This window comes from Agrilus planipennis, unplaced genomic scaffold (genome assembly GCF_000699045.2).
Source record: "Agrilus planipennis isolate EAB-ADULT unplaced genomic scaffold, Apla_2.0 scaffold42, whole genome shotgun sequence".
NCBI classification, from domain to species: domain Eukaryota; kingdom Metazoa; phylum Arthropoda; class Insecta; order Coleoptera; family Buprestidae; genus Agrilus; species Agrilus planipennis.
In genome coordinates, this window is record NW_020438888.1 from 219383 (window position 1) to 237724 (window position 18342).

The 18342-nt window shown below is 36.0% G+C and overlaps 3 protein-coding genes and 1 long non-coding RNA gene across 6 annotated transcripts in view; 2 read left to right on the forward strand and 2 right to left on the reverse strand.

The window, feature by feature from the left end:
- Positions 1-10044, forward strand: part of LOC108744926 (Krueppel-like factor 12) — a 138479-nt gene extending 128435 nt beyond the window's left edge. For all 3 annotated transcript variants that reach the window (XM_025981817.1, XM_025981818.1, XM_025981819.1), the window contains 3 exons: positions 7835-7952; positions 9543-9742; positions 9843-10044. In XM_025981817.1, coding sequence (XP_025837602.1) covers positions 7835-7952; positions 9543-9742; positions 9843-10015 — 491 coding nt within the window. In that variant the 3' untranslated portion in view covers positions 10016-10044. The remainder of the gene's footprint in view (positions 1-7834; positions 7953-9542; positions 9743-9842) is intronic.
- LOC112906826 overlaps positions 1-17020 on the reverse strand; it is a 111257-nt gene extending 94237 nt beyond the window's left edge. The window contains exon 1 of the long non-coding RNA XR_003232615.1: positions 16703-17020. This is a non-coding gene — a long non-coding RNA (uncharacterized LOC112906826). The remainder of the gene's footprint in view (positions 1-16702) is intronic.
- LOC108744928 (protein SGT1 homolog) lies at positions 15080-16263 on the forward strand. The gene is made up of 5 exons (XM_018480896.1): positions 15080-15243; positions 15304-15519; positions 15579-15669; positions 15727-15920; positions 15985-16263. The coding sequence occupies exons 1-5, from the start codon at positions 15211-15213 to the stop codon at positions 16090-16092; spliced, it is 642 nt and encodes a 213-aa protein (XP_018336398.1). The 5' UTR covers positions 15080-15210; the 3' UTR covers positions 16093-16263.
- A 123-nt stretch (positions 17021-17143) lies between the features above and the next one.
- On the reverse strand, positions 17144-18042 carry LOC108744929. The gene is made up of 2 exons (XM_018480897.1): positions 17510-18042; positions 17144-17446 (listed from the first exon to the last, which is right to left on the reverse strand). The coding sequence occupies exons 1-2, from the start codon at positions 17638-17640 to the stop codon at positions 17389-17391; spliced, it is 189 nt and encodes a 62-aa protein (XP_018336399.1). The 5' UTR covers positions 17641-18042; the 3' UTR covers positions 17144-17388.
- Positions 18043-18342: the final 300 nt, after the last annotated feature.

The following is an 18342-nucleotide window of genomic DNA, read 5'->3' on the forward strand; positions in this document are numbered from 1 at the left end:
TTTACGACTCACGGCGATAAAATTAGTCAACGCGTTCCGTTTTCCATATTCGCGCCTATTTACCTTGATATTCCTTTTGAGACTGATAGCATCTCAAACACGGTGATGTGGTTTCTTTGAATTCAGTTCTTTTGTTATCTTTCGATATATGGTGCGGATTAGACTTTTTGATCTGATCTATCCTTTTTGCAAGATATACAGGGTATTTCTAAAATAAGTAGCAAGTTTTGAAGAGCGTTAACTAGATGCAATAGGAAAAGAAAACTAGACGTAGTTGCAATCCGAAGCCGGCCCTGGCCGTGAATTCGTAATGTATCGAGAAATTGCGATAAAAACTAAGCAACTGCATCGACAAAAAATGTAAATAGTGACGGTTGTGGTACGATTAATAAAGTAAATATGAACAGCTTACTACTACACATAATAATATTTAGATGCCCCTTGCAATAACAATTAATTAAATGAATACTTTGTTTATGGCTGATAGTAAACATTACTAGTTAATGTACACCTCTACATGGTATTAATAACACAAAATACAAAACAACTGCTCATACAACTCACATGTTACAGCTAATAGAATGCGACGTTGCAATGTCGTTCTTCGCTAAGTGGTCCTACCAGGGCCGGACTACACTTTCAAATACGTTTTTCTCGAAAACGGTGGGCTTTGGGACAACTAAACATTTACTTAATTTTCTTGTTTTATAGTGCCCTATCGCCTCCTGCGATCATTTGAAATTTGGGCAGTAACTTTATCGGTTGCGCAAAGCACTTGAAGTCATTCCTATCATGATCTAACCGAGCAATTCGTAGTAAAATAACGGTCTTTAGAAAGATGCGAGGTGTCAAATCTAGACATTCAAATTATGGAAACCCAAAAGCAAACTGGGGTTGTGCGGTGCGTGATTCAAACTGTAAATGTCAAAGAAAAACAGAAAAACGTTTTGTCCCATTCTTCTTGAACCATGCCGTATATCAGGCATTGTCAATAAAGACCACATAAAACAGAGAATTTTTCCTCTTTGTCTTTAATGCTTCCTCGAAGATGTCATGACAATGTTGAATTACCAGCAGCAGTTAAATGGCGCGTTAAATATACCCACGGTTAAGTACACAATATATTTTCCTCTCGAGGGAGAACAAGTCTTGGCAAATTTACGCGCGGGTAACTAATAAGAAATAATGTGTGTAAACGTTTTTCCGTATAGATACACGCCAAACGGTTCCCCTGTGTCTGATACTACACGGAGCTCAAGGCGCAGGCATTGGAAGTGTGTTAATGTGTTTCTTCATCCATTCGTTTTACGATCTCTGCCAGAGTTTATGATAATTAGACAATATGAACTACTTGTAGCTTGCGAATTCGCAGCGAAATTGAAATCAAATATAAAACGCCATGTGTCGATGGCTCGCTCGGCTTGTGCATCATTCCCCAGGCACCATTAATGACCACAATATTCAAATATGGTAATAAATTTTCCTTATTAAACAACTTATACAATCTAAAACCTCGTACCTACCAAAAAAAAAAAAACTTTTGGGTATTTCATTCCCACCAGCCAGTAATGCTGGTGGGCGGGCAGTCCCTCCGGACTACGCCGGAAGGTAGGTCGGAAGGCCCTCTTCAGGCTGCTTTCAGGAATCGTGGGAATGGGTGGGTGGTGGTTCGGGTGAGAAAGTTGAGACGGACGAAATGAAGACAGAAGAGAATGAAAGATTATCTGTGGAATATTACTGCCTCAGCATTTCCCTAACTGATCCAAGGAAACCACAGAAAAACTTGGACCAAGGCAGACGGACCCGGAATCGAACCGGCGTCCTCCCAAATGCTAAGCAATAGTCTAAACCTCTAAGCCATGCCGCTCGGTGTACCTACCACCCTTGTGCACCTAATACTGTTACGCCTCTTTGATTATTATATATATATATATATTCATAATATGGGATACGATATCCTAGACGACATCTTAAGTTTACGTAGAAATCCTACAATTTTTTCTACCTATCGTTCCTTGGAGCTGCTTTATCTTTCTCGAATCCCTAGGCGAGTTTTATAAATTTCTGGATTCCTTAATTTATAATGCATCCTTAGATCTCTAAATATTTCCTAACCTATAAAACACAATTTAAAAAGACTTCTTAGGACCCCCATGTTCCTAAAGAACTCTTTCAAAACTTTGTTTGTAGCAGTGTGAACACCTTTCTTTAACTTCTCTAATTGAAGATTTTGTGCTTCCGTGTACAGAATCAACTTTTCCAGAGTTAACTCTGTCATCATCATCATCATAGGGTCGTCGCACGTACACTCTTTCCTACGCTGAGCCAATCTTCTCATTTCATTAAAATTAGAGCATCCTTAACAGTAATTAGATCTGCCTCTACCCCTACTGACTCCTGTTTCTGCTTCTAATATGTCTCTAACTAGCTTTTGCCTATTTCTCATTGATTTCCATAGCGTCCCTTGTTGTCCTACCCGTTCGTACCAGTGCAAAGTACAAATTTTTCCTTCGCTATATCCCAGATTATGAGCAGTTTAGTTGAAACTGCAATAGTGACTCCTTCGAAGCAAAAGGACTAGCATAAACTAACTGGTGGCATATCTCCTTCTCTAGATATTTACTGCTAACCCTTAGTTCATTAAGTCCTTAGTCAGACACTTGTCAAAACCGTGATTTAAACCTTCCCCTTTACCAAAAAGTCTCTATCATCGTGGTTTCTACAATCCTGCAACTTTTAAGTGAGTCTGGACTTGGTTAACGCGTTAGCAGGGTCATCGTGATGAATTGGGTCAATATTATTTTTATACTTTCCCACAGGGTTCCCAAAAGGACGTATGCCAACTCTGCCCAAAAACGGACCAATATCACGAATGTCACATGTATCGATTGTATAACATGATCAATGATACTGGGTGTATTAGAACTCATTAGTTCGACTTAATAATAAATAATTAATTGATTACGAGTTACGAAAGAAAAATATTATTAGATGTCTGTTATTTATCATCCAAAAAATTGCTGTGTAATAGTCGGTTTGTCGAACACCGTCCTGTTCCCACGGTGTGGTGTCTGTCTCTATGGCGAAATTGTATAACGACCAGTGCGACTGTGAAGCTCTCTTAATTTTCCATCTTTCCTTCTTTCACAACAAGGCCGCGCCGCTGCAGTACCGTCCCATCACACCCATCCGATTCTTATAATCCAACTCCGTGTACCGTCGCTTGTTACACCTTTGACGAACGATTGTGATGATAGTAATAACGACTATTATGATTATGACATCGCATCGGTTAACAGCAAACAATTCTTTCTCGGGGATGGGTTTTGGGTGTTGTCCAAACATGTTGGGAATTACGTGGTAGGTAAATCCATAACGTAAATTCTTACCCATAAATGTCAGCAGTTTGGGCTAAAGATGTTCAACGCAAAAAAGCAGGCAGGCAAAACTACCACACGAAATATCAAGATTTAATAAGTACATTTGAAAAGAAATAATACAACCATCATCATCAGCAGCAGGTCGGTACTTCGAAAGCTTTCAGATGAACCATTAAAGTCGTGGATGATGGAAGTTAGGATGCGTGTGCTGGTTCGTAAAAACTTGACAGTAGTATCTGATTTATGAATCATGCGACGGGATTTTATAAAAGCGCTTATCATAGCTCGCGAATCGTATGAATAAGTAGCGATTCTATGCGATACTGAATGGCATGTTTTTGTTCGAAAAAACGGACGCTCGCCGTGCGCCTGTCTCATAAAAGATAACGCTTGCTTTTCCGCGACGATTTGTAGTTATCATTATGCAGCGTACATGGTGATTTTTTTTCTGTTCTGGTGCCGTTTCTATCTCAGACAATAGAAAGACGGCGATAAACGTTTATCCAAATCAAATCTGTATTCTGTTTGACGCACTTTAGTAGTGGAACACATAAAAATTAACGTATTCGGGGTGGTAGAAAACAATTATAATATACATGTAAATTAAAGTGTTCGTAAAATTGATTTATGACCGCCTGCAAAAATAGAAAAGGAAAAGAAAAGGCTAGAAGCATTCGAAATGTGGTGTTACAGGTCAATGATGAGGATTATACTGTGGAGGAGATGAGGAGATATTAGAAAGAATGGGAGAACAATAAGAAACAGTTTGGTGGGACACCTTCTCAGCCATGAAGGACTAGTCAGAGACATATTAGAAGCAGAAACAGAAGCTACGATTAAATTACTGGTCACATGCAGTTAAGAATATTGGATGATCTAATTTTAAGGAAATGCAAAGATTACCACAGGATAGGAACGAGTCGAGATGTGTGTCCAATCAGTCTTAAGACTCACGACCGTATGATATGATGATGATGCAAAAAAAAATCGGTTGTCTGTAAAGTCGGTTTACTGACGATAGTTGAACGTGACAACGCCATAAGAAAATACTGATGGAATGGTTTCATTTTTCAAAGGAAAATTTTAATTTTATTTGTTTGATAGATATTTTGTATGGATATAGAGAAGGAGGTAAATGGAAATGTATTATTGTATAGCAGCTGTCCACGCGGACGCATCGCTCACTCAAGTAGGAGAGAGACAGATGTCGAACGCTGCCGAACGCGGAGGCCGATTGTGCCTCTTTGTCGCTCGTTCCGCGCTCTCGCTTGCACTTCAAGCCTTAAATGGAACGCCTCAGAGCGAGGTAACGCCGCATGAGTCATGTTTTTTCGTGCGTGCAGCCGGCTCCATCGAATTATTAGACGTTGTCACGTCAAAAAAAGGTTTGAAACTATATAGAAAATAGCGAACATTTTTTTCCTTTTAATTAACCGTAACTCATGTTCCTAAAAAGCTAAATGTAGGTACGCCCTAGTCCCGCGGCACATTTATTTTTTTTTTTTTACTGTTTTATTAATATCCATCCATTAATAACAAAAAATATATGGTAACGTTCACCTATTACCGTCAACATCCACCTGAAAAGTGAAAGTCTACAATTATTTATTCACCTGCCAAACTAATAACTATTAATTGCCTCAAATTTTCCTGGCCCCCAAGGCTACACTGCGACTGACGCCGTTCAAAAACAAAAGAAATATTATATTTAAAAAAAAGAAAAAAAACAAAGACATCGCGGGCCATTTTTCATCGTGTACAGAAATCGTTTTAACTGCCTACCGGAATTGACCGCATGGGGGCGGGGTACCATTATTTGTTCGGTCGTGTTGTAATTATTTATTGTACTTTAGAAAAGAACAAGGTTACATTTTTATTCGCAAGACTTGAACTTTAAAGTAATTAATCATCATAAATAGATTGGTTTGCATTAATTACTCTATATCAAAGAAAGAAGGCCTAAAACTATTNATTAAAATAACGCTTTCCTCTGTTTTAGATAAGAAATCATAAATAGATTGGTTTGCATTAATTACTCTATATCAAAGAAAGAAGGCCTAAAACTATTTACTTTATGGGAAATCCTCGATCCCTTAACCACTTAATATTAGTCGCCATTTGCGGACAGCATATTTATTGTTCGTTACGAGAACGTAAAATCATGCATTTTTTGTCAAAACACCTTCTTGTTGCATCAGGGAACTAAAATCAGTCTTATCCAGACTATTTTACATTAAACATACTATATGTTCTGCAAATACGAACTCAACTGTTGTAAATCCTTGATTTCGCTATTTAACATCCATTGCCATCTATCGGTTACACTCGACAACCGATTATAAAGACAAAGCCTAAGGAAAATAATTATTTTAATTATTTTATTCGATTATGGTAACGTGCCTATCACGTTGAAGTTAGCTACGCCGGGATTCGTTTCAGCAAGTAGATATCCATATATTTAAATGGACCTTGTTGGAGCATACGTAATCCTAAAATGTAGCATCGTACTACAGATGGCGTTTACCGCGCCATTTGTGGTATTTTCTAAAACGCGCTGTTAAGACAGCAGGTAAAAGTTGGTCTGTGTTCTGTCGGAGCTGTCTGCGACGCGCTGATGAGATCCAAAAAGGTCGAAATCGCGATCCGCGTCTGGCAGTTTCGACAGAATACAAACCACTTCAAATTATTTTATTCGATTAAGCTAACGTGCCTATCACTTTGAGATTAGCTACGCCGGGATTCGTTTCAGCAAGCAGATATCCATATATTTAAATGGACCTTGTTGGAGCATACGTAATCCTAAAATGTAGCATCGTACTACAGATGGCGTTTACCGCGCCATTTGTGGTATTTTCTAAAACGCGCTGTTAAGACAGCAGGTAAAAGTTGGTCTGTGTTCTGTCGGAGCTGCCTGCGACGCGCTGATGAGATCCAAAAAGGTCGAAATCGCGATCCGCGTCTGGCAGTTTCGACAGAATACAAACCACTTCGAATTATTTTATACAAAGCCTCAGCTTCACGCAATGTTACACGGACATTAGAATTAACGTACCTGCCCATGTAAACACTGTACATTGGCTAAGTTACAAGAATTAACCTTTGAGCCCGAACCGATCACCCCCTTTCATTCTCGACACAAACGCGTCCCGTTAGTCAAACAACTAGTTGCCCCCGATGACCTGACCACTAGTCTTCGTCAAACTCCCTTGCATGTTAATTATCATTCGTTCGGTGTGCTCTTGTCGGGGCATCGGTGCGGCAGGTCGTTCTTTGACCTCTTGTAAAGACAACTGCGCCATCATGATGTGGCGGAAGACGCGTTCGAAGATGTACACAGCAAAAAAATAGGACCGGCGGTGCAACAATTTCTCATTCGTGAGCATTACGAAAGGTATTGATAACGCTGGCGTATCGGAAAATTTTTTGAGTTCTGAATTTTGTAATATCTGTCAACTGTTTAATGACAATCATCTCATAATTTCTCAGAAACATTTATTGGATTATGAAATCCTTTGCTAACAAGATCTGCATCTTATGGTCCAGGTCTTCAATGTTAAGGAAAAAATATTGAATTTTTTGAAAATTGACCCATATGGAACCTTTGTATTTCATTATTTTCCCAGATATGTAACCGGTTTTCGCTCTGGTGTGTGGTAACCTTTAAAACGTCAATGGTAGAATCTTTTCGTTATTACAATATTTCGTTGATACGTGTGATATCTGTCAACTGTTTAATGAAAATCATCTCATAATTTCTCACAAATATTTGTTGGATTATGAAATCCGTTGCTAACAAGGTCAGTATCTTCTGATCCAGGTCTTCAATAGGCGCTTTTAAGAAACAAATATTAACCCTTGTCCTGCTCATTTTCTTAGTTTTTGAAAATTCTTTTTTTCGCCTGATTTGTAATCGGTTTTCGCTCTGGTGTGTCCCGACCTTTAAAATGTTCGTGGTAGAATCTCCACGTTATTACAATATTGGGCGTTGGTCGATGGGTCAGCGGGCATCGCGAAGACGAGAGAACAGCGGGGGCTCGGTCGCGAAACGGCGACAACGTCGGCGGCGGCGGCTACGGACGGGGGCCGGGAGTGGCCCCAGGGCGGAAGATGACACTTGGGTGCGGTCGGTCTTCCACGAATGTAAGCCACGCCAAGTCGACTGACTACCACGATGACCACACCGCGAGCGTCTCGCTAAGTCGTGACCTATGGATTATTCTGTCTCCTAGCGACAGTATAATCTTTATTTTTTCGCAACGTATCATAAAATTCCTATGTAGGAATTAATTTATTATAACATAATACCATAAAATAATAAAGTAAAGAAAACGACGCCTACGTTGGTACCTACATTCAGAAAGTAACAAAGAAGAGAATGGAATTATAAATACTTAATTTATGTGGTTATTTATTAGATGCCTATATTAATTTTGATTTATTTATTTCTTTTCCAGAAACCCGTAAAATCCCTGCCATAAAACAAGAACTATCAGTGCCTTTAAGATTAGAATCGACAAGTTTAACCCCGTCCACAGCCCTCATGGCATTGCAAAGGATCAAAGATGCCACCCTGTAAGTTCATCAATTTTCATTATTCACGGAGAAAACTAAATTTTCATGACAACGCAAACATTACAATTTCAATTGTAAATGACTGAATTTGCCGTAGAAATTATAATCTCAATTTTGACACACACACAACTAGGGTTGCCACCCGTACTTTATTATAAAGTATTGGACTCTATTTCGACGGTGCGTACGTTATAGTTTACAAGACACAAAGTACGCAAAAATACTTTATTTAAGGCCTTAAGTAAACATCGTAATTTTGTAAGCGATTATTCGAAATTCAGAGTATTTTTACATCGATAATATTACACAGAAAAATAGCAAGCCATATTTACGGAACAACCTGATTTCCCCAATCTGTTCAAAGTAGTGTCACTTTTGCTGTCCGTTCCGGCCACTTCAGCATTTACAGAAAGAGCATTCTCTGTTATGAACGCAAAGTGACGGGTCGACAGGAATAAAGCTTCATTAAAACTAATTAAAAATGAACTTTTAGTTTACTTAAATCTTTATTTGCCATGTTTAGAGGCTATTAATGTATTTAAGAGCGACAGCAATTCGTTACTGGCTGCCAGGTGTAACAAAAAATATGTTTTTAAAAACAAAAAATAAAATACTTTATTTTTATGCCGAGTACTTTTTTTTTATCATTTAGTCCAGAAATACTTTATGTAAAGCCTGAAGAGGTGGCAACCCTACGCACAACACACGCGCGCGTATTATACAGGACGCGTTCAGCTATTAATTATTTTTTAAGAGAGCGCGCCGCGAAAGACGTTTACCTCCCGCGATTGCGGTACGTACCGCAATAATAACGAACGCCATACTTCATTAATCATGGCCGCCTGCGATTCTACCGTAACAAGCATTGCTATTTGATATTAAACCGGATCCTGAGAGCGCGCTTGGCTTTTTTCCCCGAATGAAAACGTCTCTTAAATTGCCGTTAATAATCCGTCCATTGTGCACAGGAAGACACTTATATCCACACGAAGAAGGTGCAGAAGTTGTTTTCGTAGAAACATTCGATTGCCGTTCCTGACCTTAGAGATGAAGGCATGTTTCCGATCCGAAACACCGAAACGCTTTCTTTGCCATCATTTTTTTTAAATACCACTGCGCTCACCTGACACGTAAGGTCCGTGTACTTTACAAGTATACAAAAATTTGAAACATCGAAAGTCTCTCTCATCCCGCTAAAAACGGTGTCATCGGCTCCATGACACAAATTTACCGAGATCTATTGGATACCGGTGGGTCAAACAACTTGTACACTTACTTCTGTCAGATTGTTTTTTCCTATCGATCCTTAAAAACAAAGAAATTAGAAAAAAAATTAATTAAAAAAAAAAAAGAGAGATACCGCATCGGACGGGAGTAGAACTCGAGTCTATTTCGTGCTAGGCGAGCACTTCTACCATCAAGCCAATCACCCGTTTGATTAAACAGTGTGAAATATCACAACACCGACCAGGGGTGATAATTACGTGCATATCTAATCTAAAAAATTTAATCTTCTAATGATTATCCTTATACAATCGCATTGCGTAATGAATCTAAACAACAGCATGAATTTTGAATTTTGTTTTATAGAACGGTTCATAAACACACGACTAGTACTAACATGCAGTCGTCGCACAGCGAAACGGTTCCCCTCAACAATAATTACGAGGAAAGAAAACCGGAGGAAGCAACAGTCAGGAGGCGAAAGGTGCACAGGTGCGACGTGGCAGATTGCAACAAAGTATACACGAAAAGCTCGCATCTAAAAGCGCACAAACGGACGCATACAGGTAACTAAATCAATAAACTCGTTACGTTAGGTTAAAAAAAATGTTCATCGGATCTCTTCAGCACGTCGTGAGCAGTGAGTGTTAATTTGGTATGTTTCAGGTGAGAAACCGTACCAATGTTCTTGGGACGGATGCACCTGGAAATTTGCGAGGTCCGACGAACTTACACGACACTATAGGAAACACACCGGCCAGAAACCTTTCAGATGCCTCTTGTGCCAAAGGTCCTTCAGTCGATCGGACCATTTGTCTCTACATATGAAGAGGCACTAGCAAATTTTTACTTTTTTTTTATATATATATATANTTAGCTATTTTATTATCGTTGAAACATGTATTTAACAATATTGGAACTTGTGCCAGTAATTGCAGTAGACAATTTTCTAGCTTTTTATGGTGGAAAATGTCTATTAGGGAATTTGTAAATGTTGTTATTATAGATCTACGTTTTATTAACGATCTGATAATGGGTAAACATATGAATAGGTGTAAAACATTGCGTATGGTTGGCGCTTACTTATGCAACCAGAGCATGAAGCGTTATGTGTGTTGCCTATGCTAAAAGGTAATGATATGAATACTTTCAATCATTCAAATGAAATGATATAAAATACGGTGCCTATAACTCATAGTCTTCCATTTAGTATGTACAAAATAAGATTAAATATAATGCATTTCACCTATTAGCGTTCTGAACTTACGTTAAACAAAACACACAGAAAATTACGTAAATATTGCATTTATATTTATCACTTTAAAGCATTTAAAAAATTTGTTATTGTGCCTTCAACTAAACGAAAGGATAACTTAAAAGTTGATGAAATTATTAAAAAAAAAAAAAAAGAAAACTCGCGTCGGAAAATAAATACCCAAAAATGCTGAAAATGGTGCTATATAATGATGTTCAAGAAGAAGAAGAAGAACAAGGAGAAAATAAAACCTTTCGTTGTTATTACAAATTTATTAATCTTAATAATCGAATTATTCCTCACTTGTGATGTAGCAATAATCACTAATAACACTAACCTAACCAATTATTATAATTACATATACTTAACGAGATAAGCCGCATTATCTCAATCAAAAAATTAAACAGGGCGTATGCAAATTATACATATATTAACGGAAAATCTCTGCCCTACAAAGCGCACAAAAAAAAACACACTCGAGATACATAACGAGTGAAATAAGAAGCAAATAAAAATATATTAAACCTTGGAAAAGTACCTGCTACCTACTTTTACTGTGCACAATATCTGTACGAATAAGTTTCCCGATTCCATCTTAAAAAGTGCGCGTTCTATGTCCCACATAGGTACGGTGTTTTCTCGCGGGTTTTCTGAGAATCGCGGTAACATACGCGCCCCAATTCCGCGAATCGGCTACGCGGCCCTTCGCGGACCACACATGTGTACACGCTTTTATGCCCATTCCCATGTATGGGTAAAAGTGAATGAAGTCGATTCATATCAGTTTTGGTCGAGACTTTGACGGGTCTATCGGGTGACAACTGAACACATGAAGAAATTCTGCATGTGGACTGTTAAACGAACACGAATACGTGTATCTATGTACAGGATAAGTACCTACCGACCAAGTACTTTTCCTTTTTTTCCATAAGAAGTGGAAGTACTTCTTGTTACAACACAAACAGTTTCACAATGCGCCAACGCGGACAGAACACGCTGCATGTATTGGGATCCGTCAAATGGGCATGCACCATCTGGTGGCAAAATTTATAACTCGAATGAGGGAAAAATTTACATAGGAACGTTGCAACGTGCAACGTTCTCTTAAGTCGGCTTTGCACGTGCAAGTCATTGATATGATATTGCTTAAATCACCCAGAATCACCTCACCAATTATATAACGTGAATCACTTCTTAAATCCGAAGTTTGTAAAAAGTAGGCAGTAAACTTGACGGAATTAGAAGGCTAGCTTCCGAATTTGTTATTTCCGAATTTTATAATGTGATTGGCATTAAAAACACGCTCACCTTCAACGAAATTTCCTTTCCGAGGCTTTGTGTCAGCCCAATCACATATTGTGTCAATACTTATCATTTTATCGTAATTTAAAAACTTGGAAATTGCACTGTACACTATAGGAACTACGATAAATTTTCCCTAATCGGCGCCATGTTCTTAAGCTCCTCCCATTTGACGGATCCCAATAAACAGTAAGAAAATATAACATACCAACAATTCTCCCTACTGTAAAAATGGTCCCAGGTATAATATTAACATCGTGGGCAGGTTCATGGTAGTCAACGTAAAATAAATTGGCGTCGGCAACTTTAAGTAAATTTGGTCGGATGTAATCGTTAACATGGGTCGAATAGTTGCTAAAGGACCCATGGGTAACGAAAAACACAGGTTTAGTTTTGTCAAAGTACTTCGAAGTCATTACGTCGTTGATACTGTTCGACCTAATCAATTCAGCGTCGTGTTTTCCCCTATTTTTACGAGTGTAAAGGTACAATTTGACATCGTCCGTGGTAATGGGTCTCCCGAAGGGTTTAATTTGAATGTGGGGTGGGATACGCTGCTTCAGTTTTTCTGGCAGCACCTCTTGGATGTCGTTGATTGTTTTTGGAGAAACTGAAAGTTTTATTAATTGTAAAAATTAATTTGTTCCCTTTGAGGAGGGACTTCTAAGAGCCGCTACTGGGTGTGCTTTTTTTGCGTAAATCTTACCTTTTTTTGAAAACGATACCAACGCCATTGATGATACGACGATTAATAGAAAAATGTGTCTCATTTTGGGGCAGATAGAATTATAAAATTACCTAAAAATAAGTTACAATGTCTATTTATTCATCTAATAATAAATAAAAAAAANTTGCACGTGCAAGTCATTGATATGATATTGCTTAAATCACCCAGAATCACCTCACCAATTATATAACGTGAATCACTTCTTAAATCCGAAGTTTGTAAAAAGTAGGCAGTAAACTTGACGGAATTAGAAGGCTAGCTTCCGAATTTGTTATTTCCGAATTTTATAATGTGATTGGCATTAAAAACACGCTCACCTTCAACGAAATTTCCTTTCCTTTCCGAGGCTTTGTGTCAGCCCAATCACATATTGTGTCAATACTTATATTTTATCGTAATTTAAAAATTGCACGGTACACTATAGGAAGTACAATAAATTTTCCCTAATCGGCGCCATGCTTTTAGGCTCCTCCCATTTGACGGATCCTAATACAGGGTAGAATCTTGACAATAATAAAGTTTCTTGGGACATTTTCGGAAGGCGAACTCTTTAGTAAATTATCGCACCGAAAAATGGCTGTTTCCCTACAAAAATGCTACCTGAAATGGTTAAAGCTGGTTGTAACAACGTTAGGGTAACCGTATATTGAATAACGTGTAAAAAAAAGTGTTAAATTAGCTCACTTTCGCTCCAATGATTTACTATGGAGTTCGCCTTCGCAAACTGACCGATAGATATTTGCAAATAATACACCCGAAAGGACAGTTCCTTCTGATCGTCCTGTATGGGAGAATGTTGTAAATTTAATTAAAAACTAAATTAATTAATTTCATTAATTTGGCCACTACACAATGATGTTGTAATTTGCGCTACAAAATAAAAGGGCAACACTTTATTTAAGACAAAATGTTCGTCAAAAGGTAAAACAAATTCACTTAAGCCAAATATTAATTGTGAATGAAGATATGTAATAGATTTTTTTATATGATGATTTTTTAACGTTAAATATGATAGATAGCGAGACGGGAATAAAATTATGATCTGTACATAAAGTCCTATAATGTATGGTATCTGCCAATATATATTTAGTCGAATTTCGATTTATTTGATAAGTTATTGATATTATTAATATTATTATTATTTCTGTAATAAATTGTTTTTAGGTTTTTATCTTAGCCATTCCGTAAACCGTGTGTGTATATTATTAATTAGCTATTTTATTATCGTTGAAACATGTATTTAACAATATTGGAACTTGTGCCAGTAATTGCAGTAGACAATTTTCTAGCTTTTTATGGTGGAAAATGTCTATTAGGGAATTTGTAAATGTTGTTATTATAGATCTACGTTTTATTAACGATCTGATAATGGGTAAACATATGAATAGGTGTAAAACATTGCGTATGGTTGGCGCTTACTTATGCAACCAGAGCATGAAGCGTTATGTGTGTTGCCTATGCTAAAAGGTAATGATATGAATACTTTCAATCATTCAAATGAAATGATATAAAATACGGTGCCTATAACTCATAGTCTTCCATTTAGTATGTACAAAATAAGATTAAATATAATGCATTTCACCTATTAGCGTTCTGAACTTACGTTAAACAAAACACACAGAAAATTACGTAAATATTGCATTTATATTTATCACTTTAAAGCATTTAAAAAATTTGTTATTGTGCCTTCAACTAAACGAAAGGATAACTTAAAAGTTGATGAATAATATTTAAAAGAATTAATTGTGATCCATCCTAATAAAAAATTTGTCATTTTAATCATAAAAAAATAATTAAAATAACGCTTTCCTCTGTTTTAGATAAGAAACCTGTACTCTATAAAATATAGAAATTATTAGGAAATTAACAGGCTTTTGTAAATATTTTGTTGTAATTAAAAAGAACCACTAATTTGGAACTGTGATCGACTCATAATTACACTATTAAAACTTAAAACGCACTAATACAATAATGGGATTACTACATGTAAAATATCAGGTTTGTTTTTATTTTATCAACGTTGCAAAAGATTAAAACATTCCTAATGTTTTATTTAATTTGATAAACCCATTAATGAATTGTTAATAACACATATAAATAGCCAGTAATAGGGGCCAGTAAACATCAATTAAAATATATTTAATTGTAAGTAGCAGTTAGATCCGAACTACTATTTTTTACACTAAATAATTGTATATTAAAATAGATCTCTACAATCTCGTTTTGTTTGTACTTTGTAATAAATCTGTATGTTGTTTGTATTATATAGCATTTCTGTGAACATTTGCCAGTTCACATTTCAAACTCCAAAAATTTCAATTTTGTTTTAAGTTTTTATTATATAGAATGATTATATTTTGTTGTAAAATGGGATACTATATTTATTTTACTAAAACTGTACCTACTTTGTTTAAATAAATTTGTGGAAGGGTTACAAGTCTCTTATTACACACCATCAAAAAATATAATTAGAAAATAATAAAAAATAATCCACCAATCAAAATAAGAACTTTCAAAATATTTGCCACAAGAGAAAGTTTCTATTAAAAAAAAACTCGCCACAAGAGAAATAGTTAAATATACATTTGACCCTACCTTCAAGTCACTGACATTAGCTATTGTAATGGCTAACTTCAGTTTAATACTGGAACAAAAATATTGTCAAAATATAGCACAAAGATTAGTCAAAATACGAATATTCTTTCAGTTCAATTATTTTAGTATGCGTTTAAATTTTAATCTAAAGAATAATGAGTGAGCAGAACAGTGACTCTTGCAATAAGGTATAAAAATAGTTTAATTTAAATATAAGGTTATATTATTAATTTTTAAAAATTATTCAGAGTTTGAAATATGATTGGTATCAAACTGAGGCAACAGTCGTTATCACAGTCCTAGAGAAGAACGTGAACAAGGATCATTTGCAGATCCAATTTAAAGATGACTTAGTAAGCCTCAGTTTCAAAACTGTGCAAAGCGACCAACAAGTAGATAAAAAATTCCATTTACCTCACAAAATTGTTCCTGAACAGTGCAGTTATAAACTTTCTGCAGCAAAAGTATGTAAATTATTACATAGACTCTAATAATAGTTACTATCATATGTCATTCTTAACAGATCGAAATCAATTTAAAGAAACAAGAAGGCATTCGATGGGAAAAGTTGGAAGGACCTGTTGCTCAGCATGAAGTTAAAGTAATGCCACAATGTAAGTAATATTGATGATAGCTGTATGCCCAGTTGGTTGTTTTTTATATATTTTTAGCAAGCACATCTTCAAATAAACCTCCCTCTTATCCTACATCAAAACCAGGCAAAGATTGGTCAACCATTGAAAAAGAATTAAAACAGGAAGAGGAAAAGGAAAAGCCTGAGGGTGAAGAAGCCCTCAATAAACTGTTTCAAGAAATATATGGCAAAGGAGATGAAAATGTTAAAAGAGCCATGAACAAAAGCTTTGTAAGCTCTTTGAACTAAATTCTCTCAACAGTGTCATTTTCTACAATTCTAACTTTTGTTACAGATGGAAAGTGGTGGTACTGTTTTAAGCACAAACTGGGATCAAATAAAACAAGGAAGAGTTCCTGTAAAACCACCCGATGGCATGGAATGGAAAACTTGGAGCGAATGAAATATTAACTCCTGTGGATTAAAGAATAAATCAAAATGCTTTCATTATCCTTTGCTAGCAGTCTAGTAACTTTCTACTATGACTTCAATACAATACTTTAATATGTAAAAATTTCTATTAAACCACTTATACTCTATCATTTTCCTGCCAAAATATAAATTTAACGTTTAACTTCTTGTTTCACTTTAAACAAGCATAGGTCTTCATTGCTTTAATTTATATATTAAAGAAAGTTGCTTAAATAAGAGCATGAACTGCTGTTAAATTATTACAAAACCCTGGTTCTTTAACATGGACAAGTCTATCAATCATACAATAAAGTTGAAACAAACTTATAGTTTTGATAATTTCGGTGTACCTATTAAGAAATATTACTCTTATATGAGTAATTTAAATTGTCAAAGCATGAAATACTCGTTACTTGCCTTGATGCTTACAAGATTATCAATTTGTCTTTCATTTGACCCTGTGTAACCAACATACAGGTGACTAGCAATCGTAAGCTTGGAGTTGCAACAGGTTGTTTAACGATACATTACCAAAATCACACTATCGGCTTCCAATCGAGATAAATTCATAAAAATAGCAAATAGAAAACAAATTGCAGTACCTTGAATGCTGTAAGTGACTCCTAAGGGTTCCAGAAGCTTTTGAGAATCATCTTCTGGAGGAGGAGTTGGTGATGATATTGGGGCACACAGTTGTCCAGTTCAAAGCAAAAAACACTTTTAAAAGACGTGTCTAATGTCTTACACAACATTTCAACGGAAATTATTCACGAAAATGGTATTTTTTGCCGAAAAAACACATCCTAAATTCGAACAAACGCACGCACGCAAACTTCTCTGTACTAACGCCGGCCTAGTGCTGCCACCTACTTCCGCTGGTAAATAGATTTAAATTTGAATAACTTTCTACAAAAAACCATTGTACAATTTCCTCATTTATAGATTCATTATAACATATTTAATCGATTTATAATAAAAAATTATTTATGACTGCTTCTTTAATATTAGTTAAAGTTACTTGTTATAATAATAAAACGAATAAGTGTAGTAATATAATTTATTTCATTGAAATAACATGTAATATTACGTAAATGCAATTTAATCATTTCATTCATAGGTATGAATTTTAAAGCCTAATAAGCCTATATTTATACTTAACAAAAAGCATTAATTGTACCAATATAAGCCTCATATCAATCCAATAAATTATGATAATATTATAAAAATTAATTTCGGGTCAATCACACCCCAACAAAAAAGATTAAATAAAAGAACAATTAAATATTAATTAACGAACAGAAAATGGTGCTGTGGAGGCGGTATTGAGATAGTAACGTCCACGAGCCCTAAAACACAAAGTATATTGAATAAAAAAATGGCACCCAGTTTAAATAAAAAAGAACACTTACCCCTTGTCCAAATCCATTCTGCCGATGTACGAAACTTTATTTTTATCGCATCTTCCAGCTTCGAAGTTCTTGTAATTATTACAATTAACAGCAGTAAAACCTCCGGTTAGGAGGGATTCCCCGAAATACATTACAGCCCTAACGTGGTCGCACAAGATGTCTTCACAACCAGGTTGCTTTTTACCGCCGTTGGGGTAGAAATCTACGTGTCCTATCAAATCTTGATAACCCAGAATATCCGACGTGTGAATAATTTGTACAAATTTGGCACAATATTTATTAACAAAAGCAACGGCCAACCCTGCGGGGTCAAGACCAATTATGGTCCCAACTTTACCCTTTGCCGTGGTCCCAGCAACACCAGACACGTGCGAACCCAAACTGTACCCAATAAGGGTTATATTTTCGGGGGCTAATCTGTAATGATCGCTTAATCGATTTACAAAGGTACCTAAAAGGAGAAAGATGGCATAATTAATGGATAACTATTGGGATCCGTCAAACGGGCATACACCATCTGGTGGCAAAATTTATAACTCGAATGAGGGAAAAATTTACATAGGAACTGTGCAGGCAAATTGTAAAATTGTTTATTAAAATAACAAAACACATTAAAAAAGTAAAAATTTTTTTGATGATGGAGTCGACGAAGTTTTCTTCTAAAGTTAAACCAAATAAAAAGTTAATATGTTCAGTGAAAAGCTGCAATAGCACTTCAGACATAGATCTTCACTCTTCACCTACATTAACTACTTTCCAATAAAAACTAACCGTTTTATATATGTAAAAAATATATTCGGAAAATTAGAGAAAAAAGTAAACTAATAGAAGCT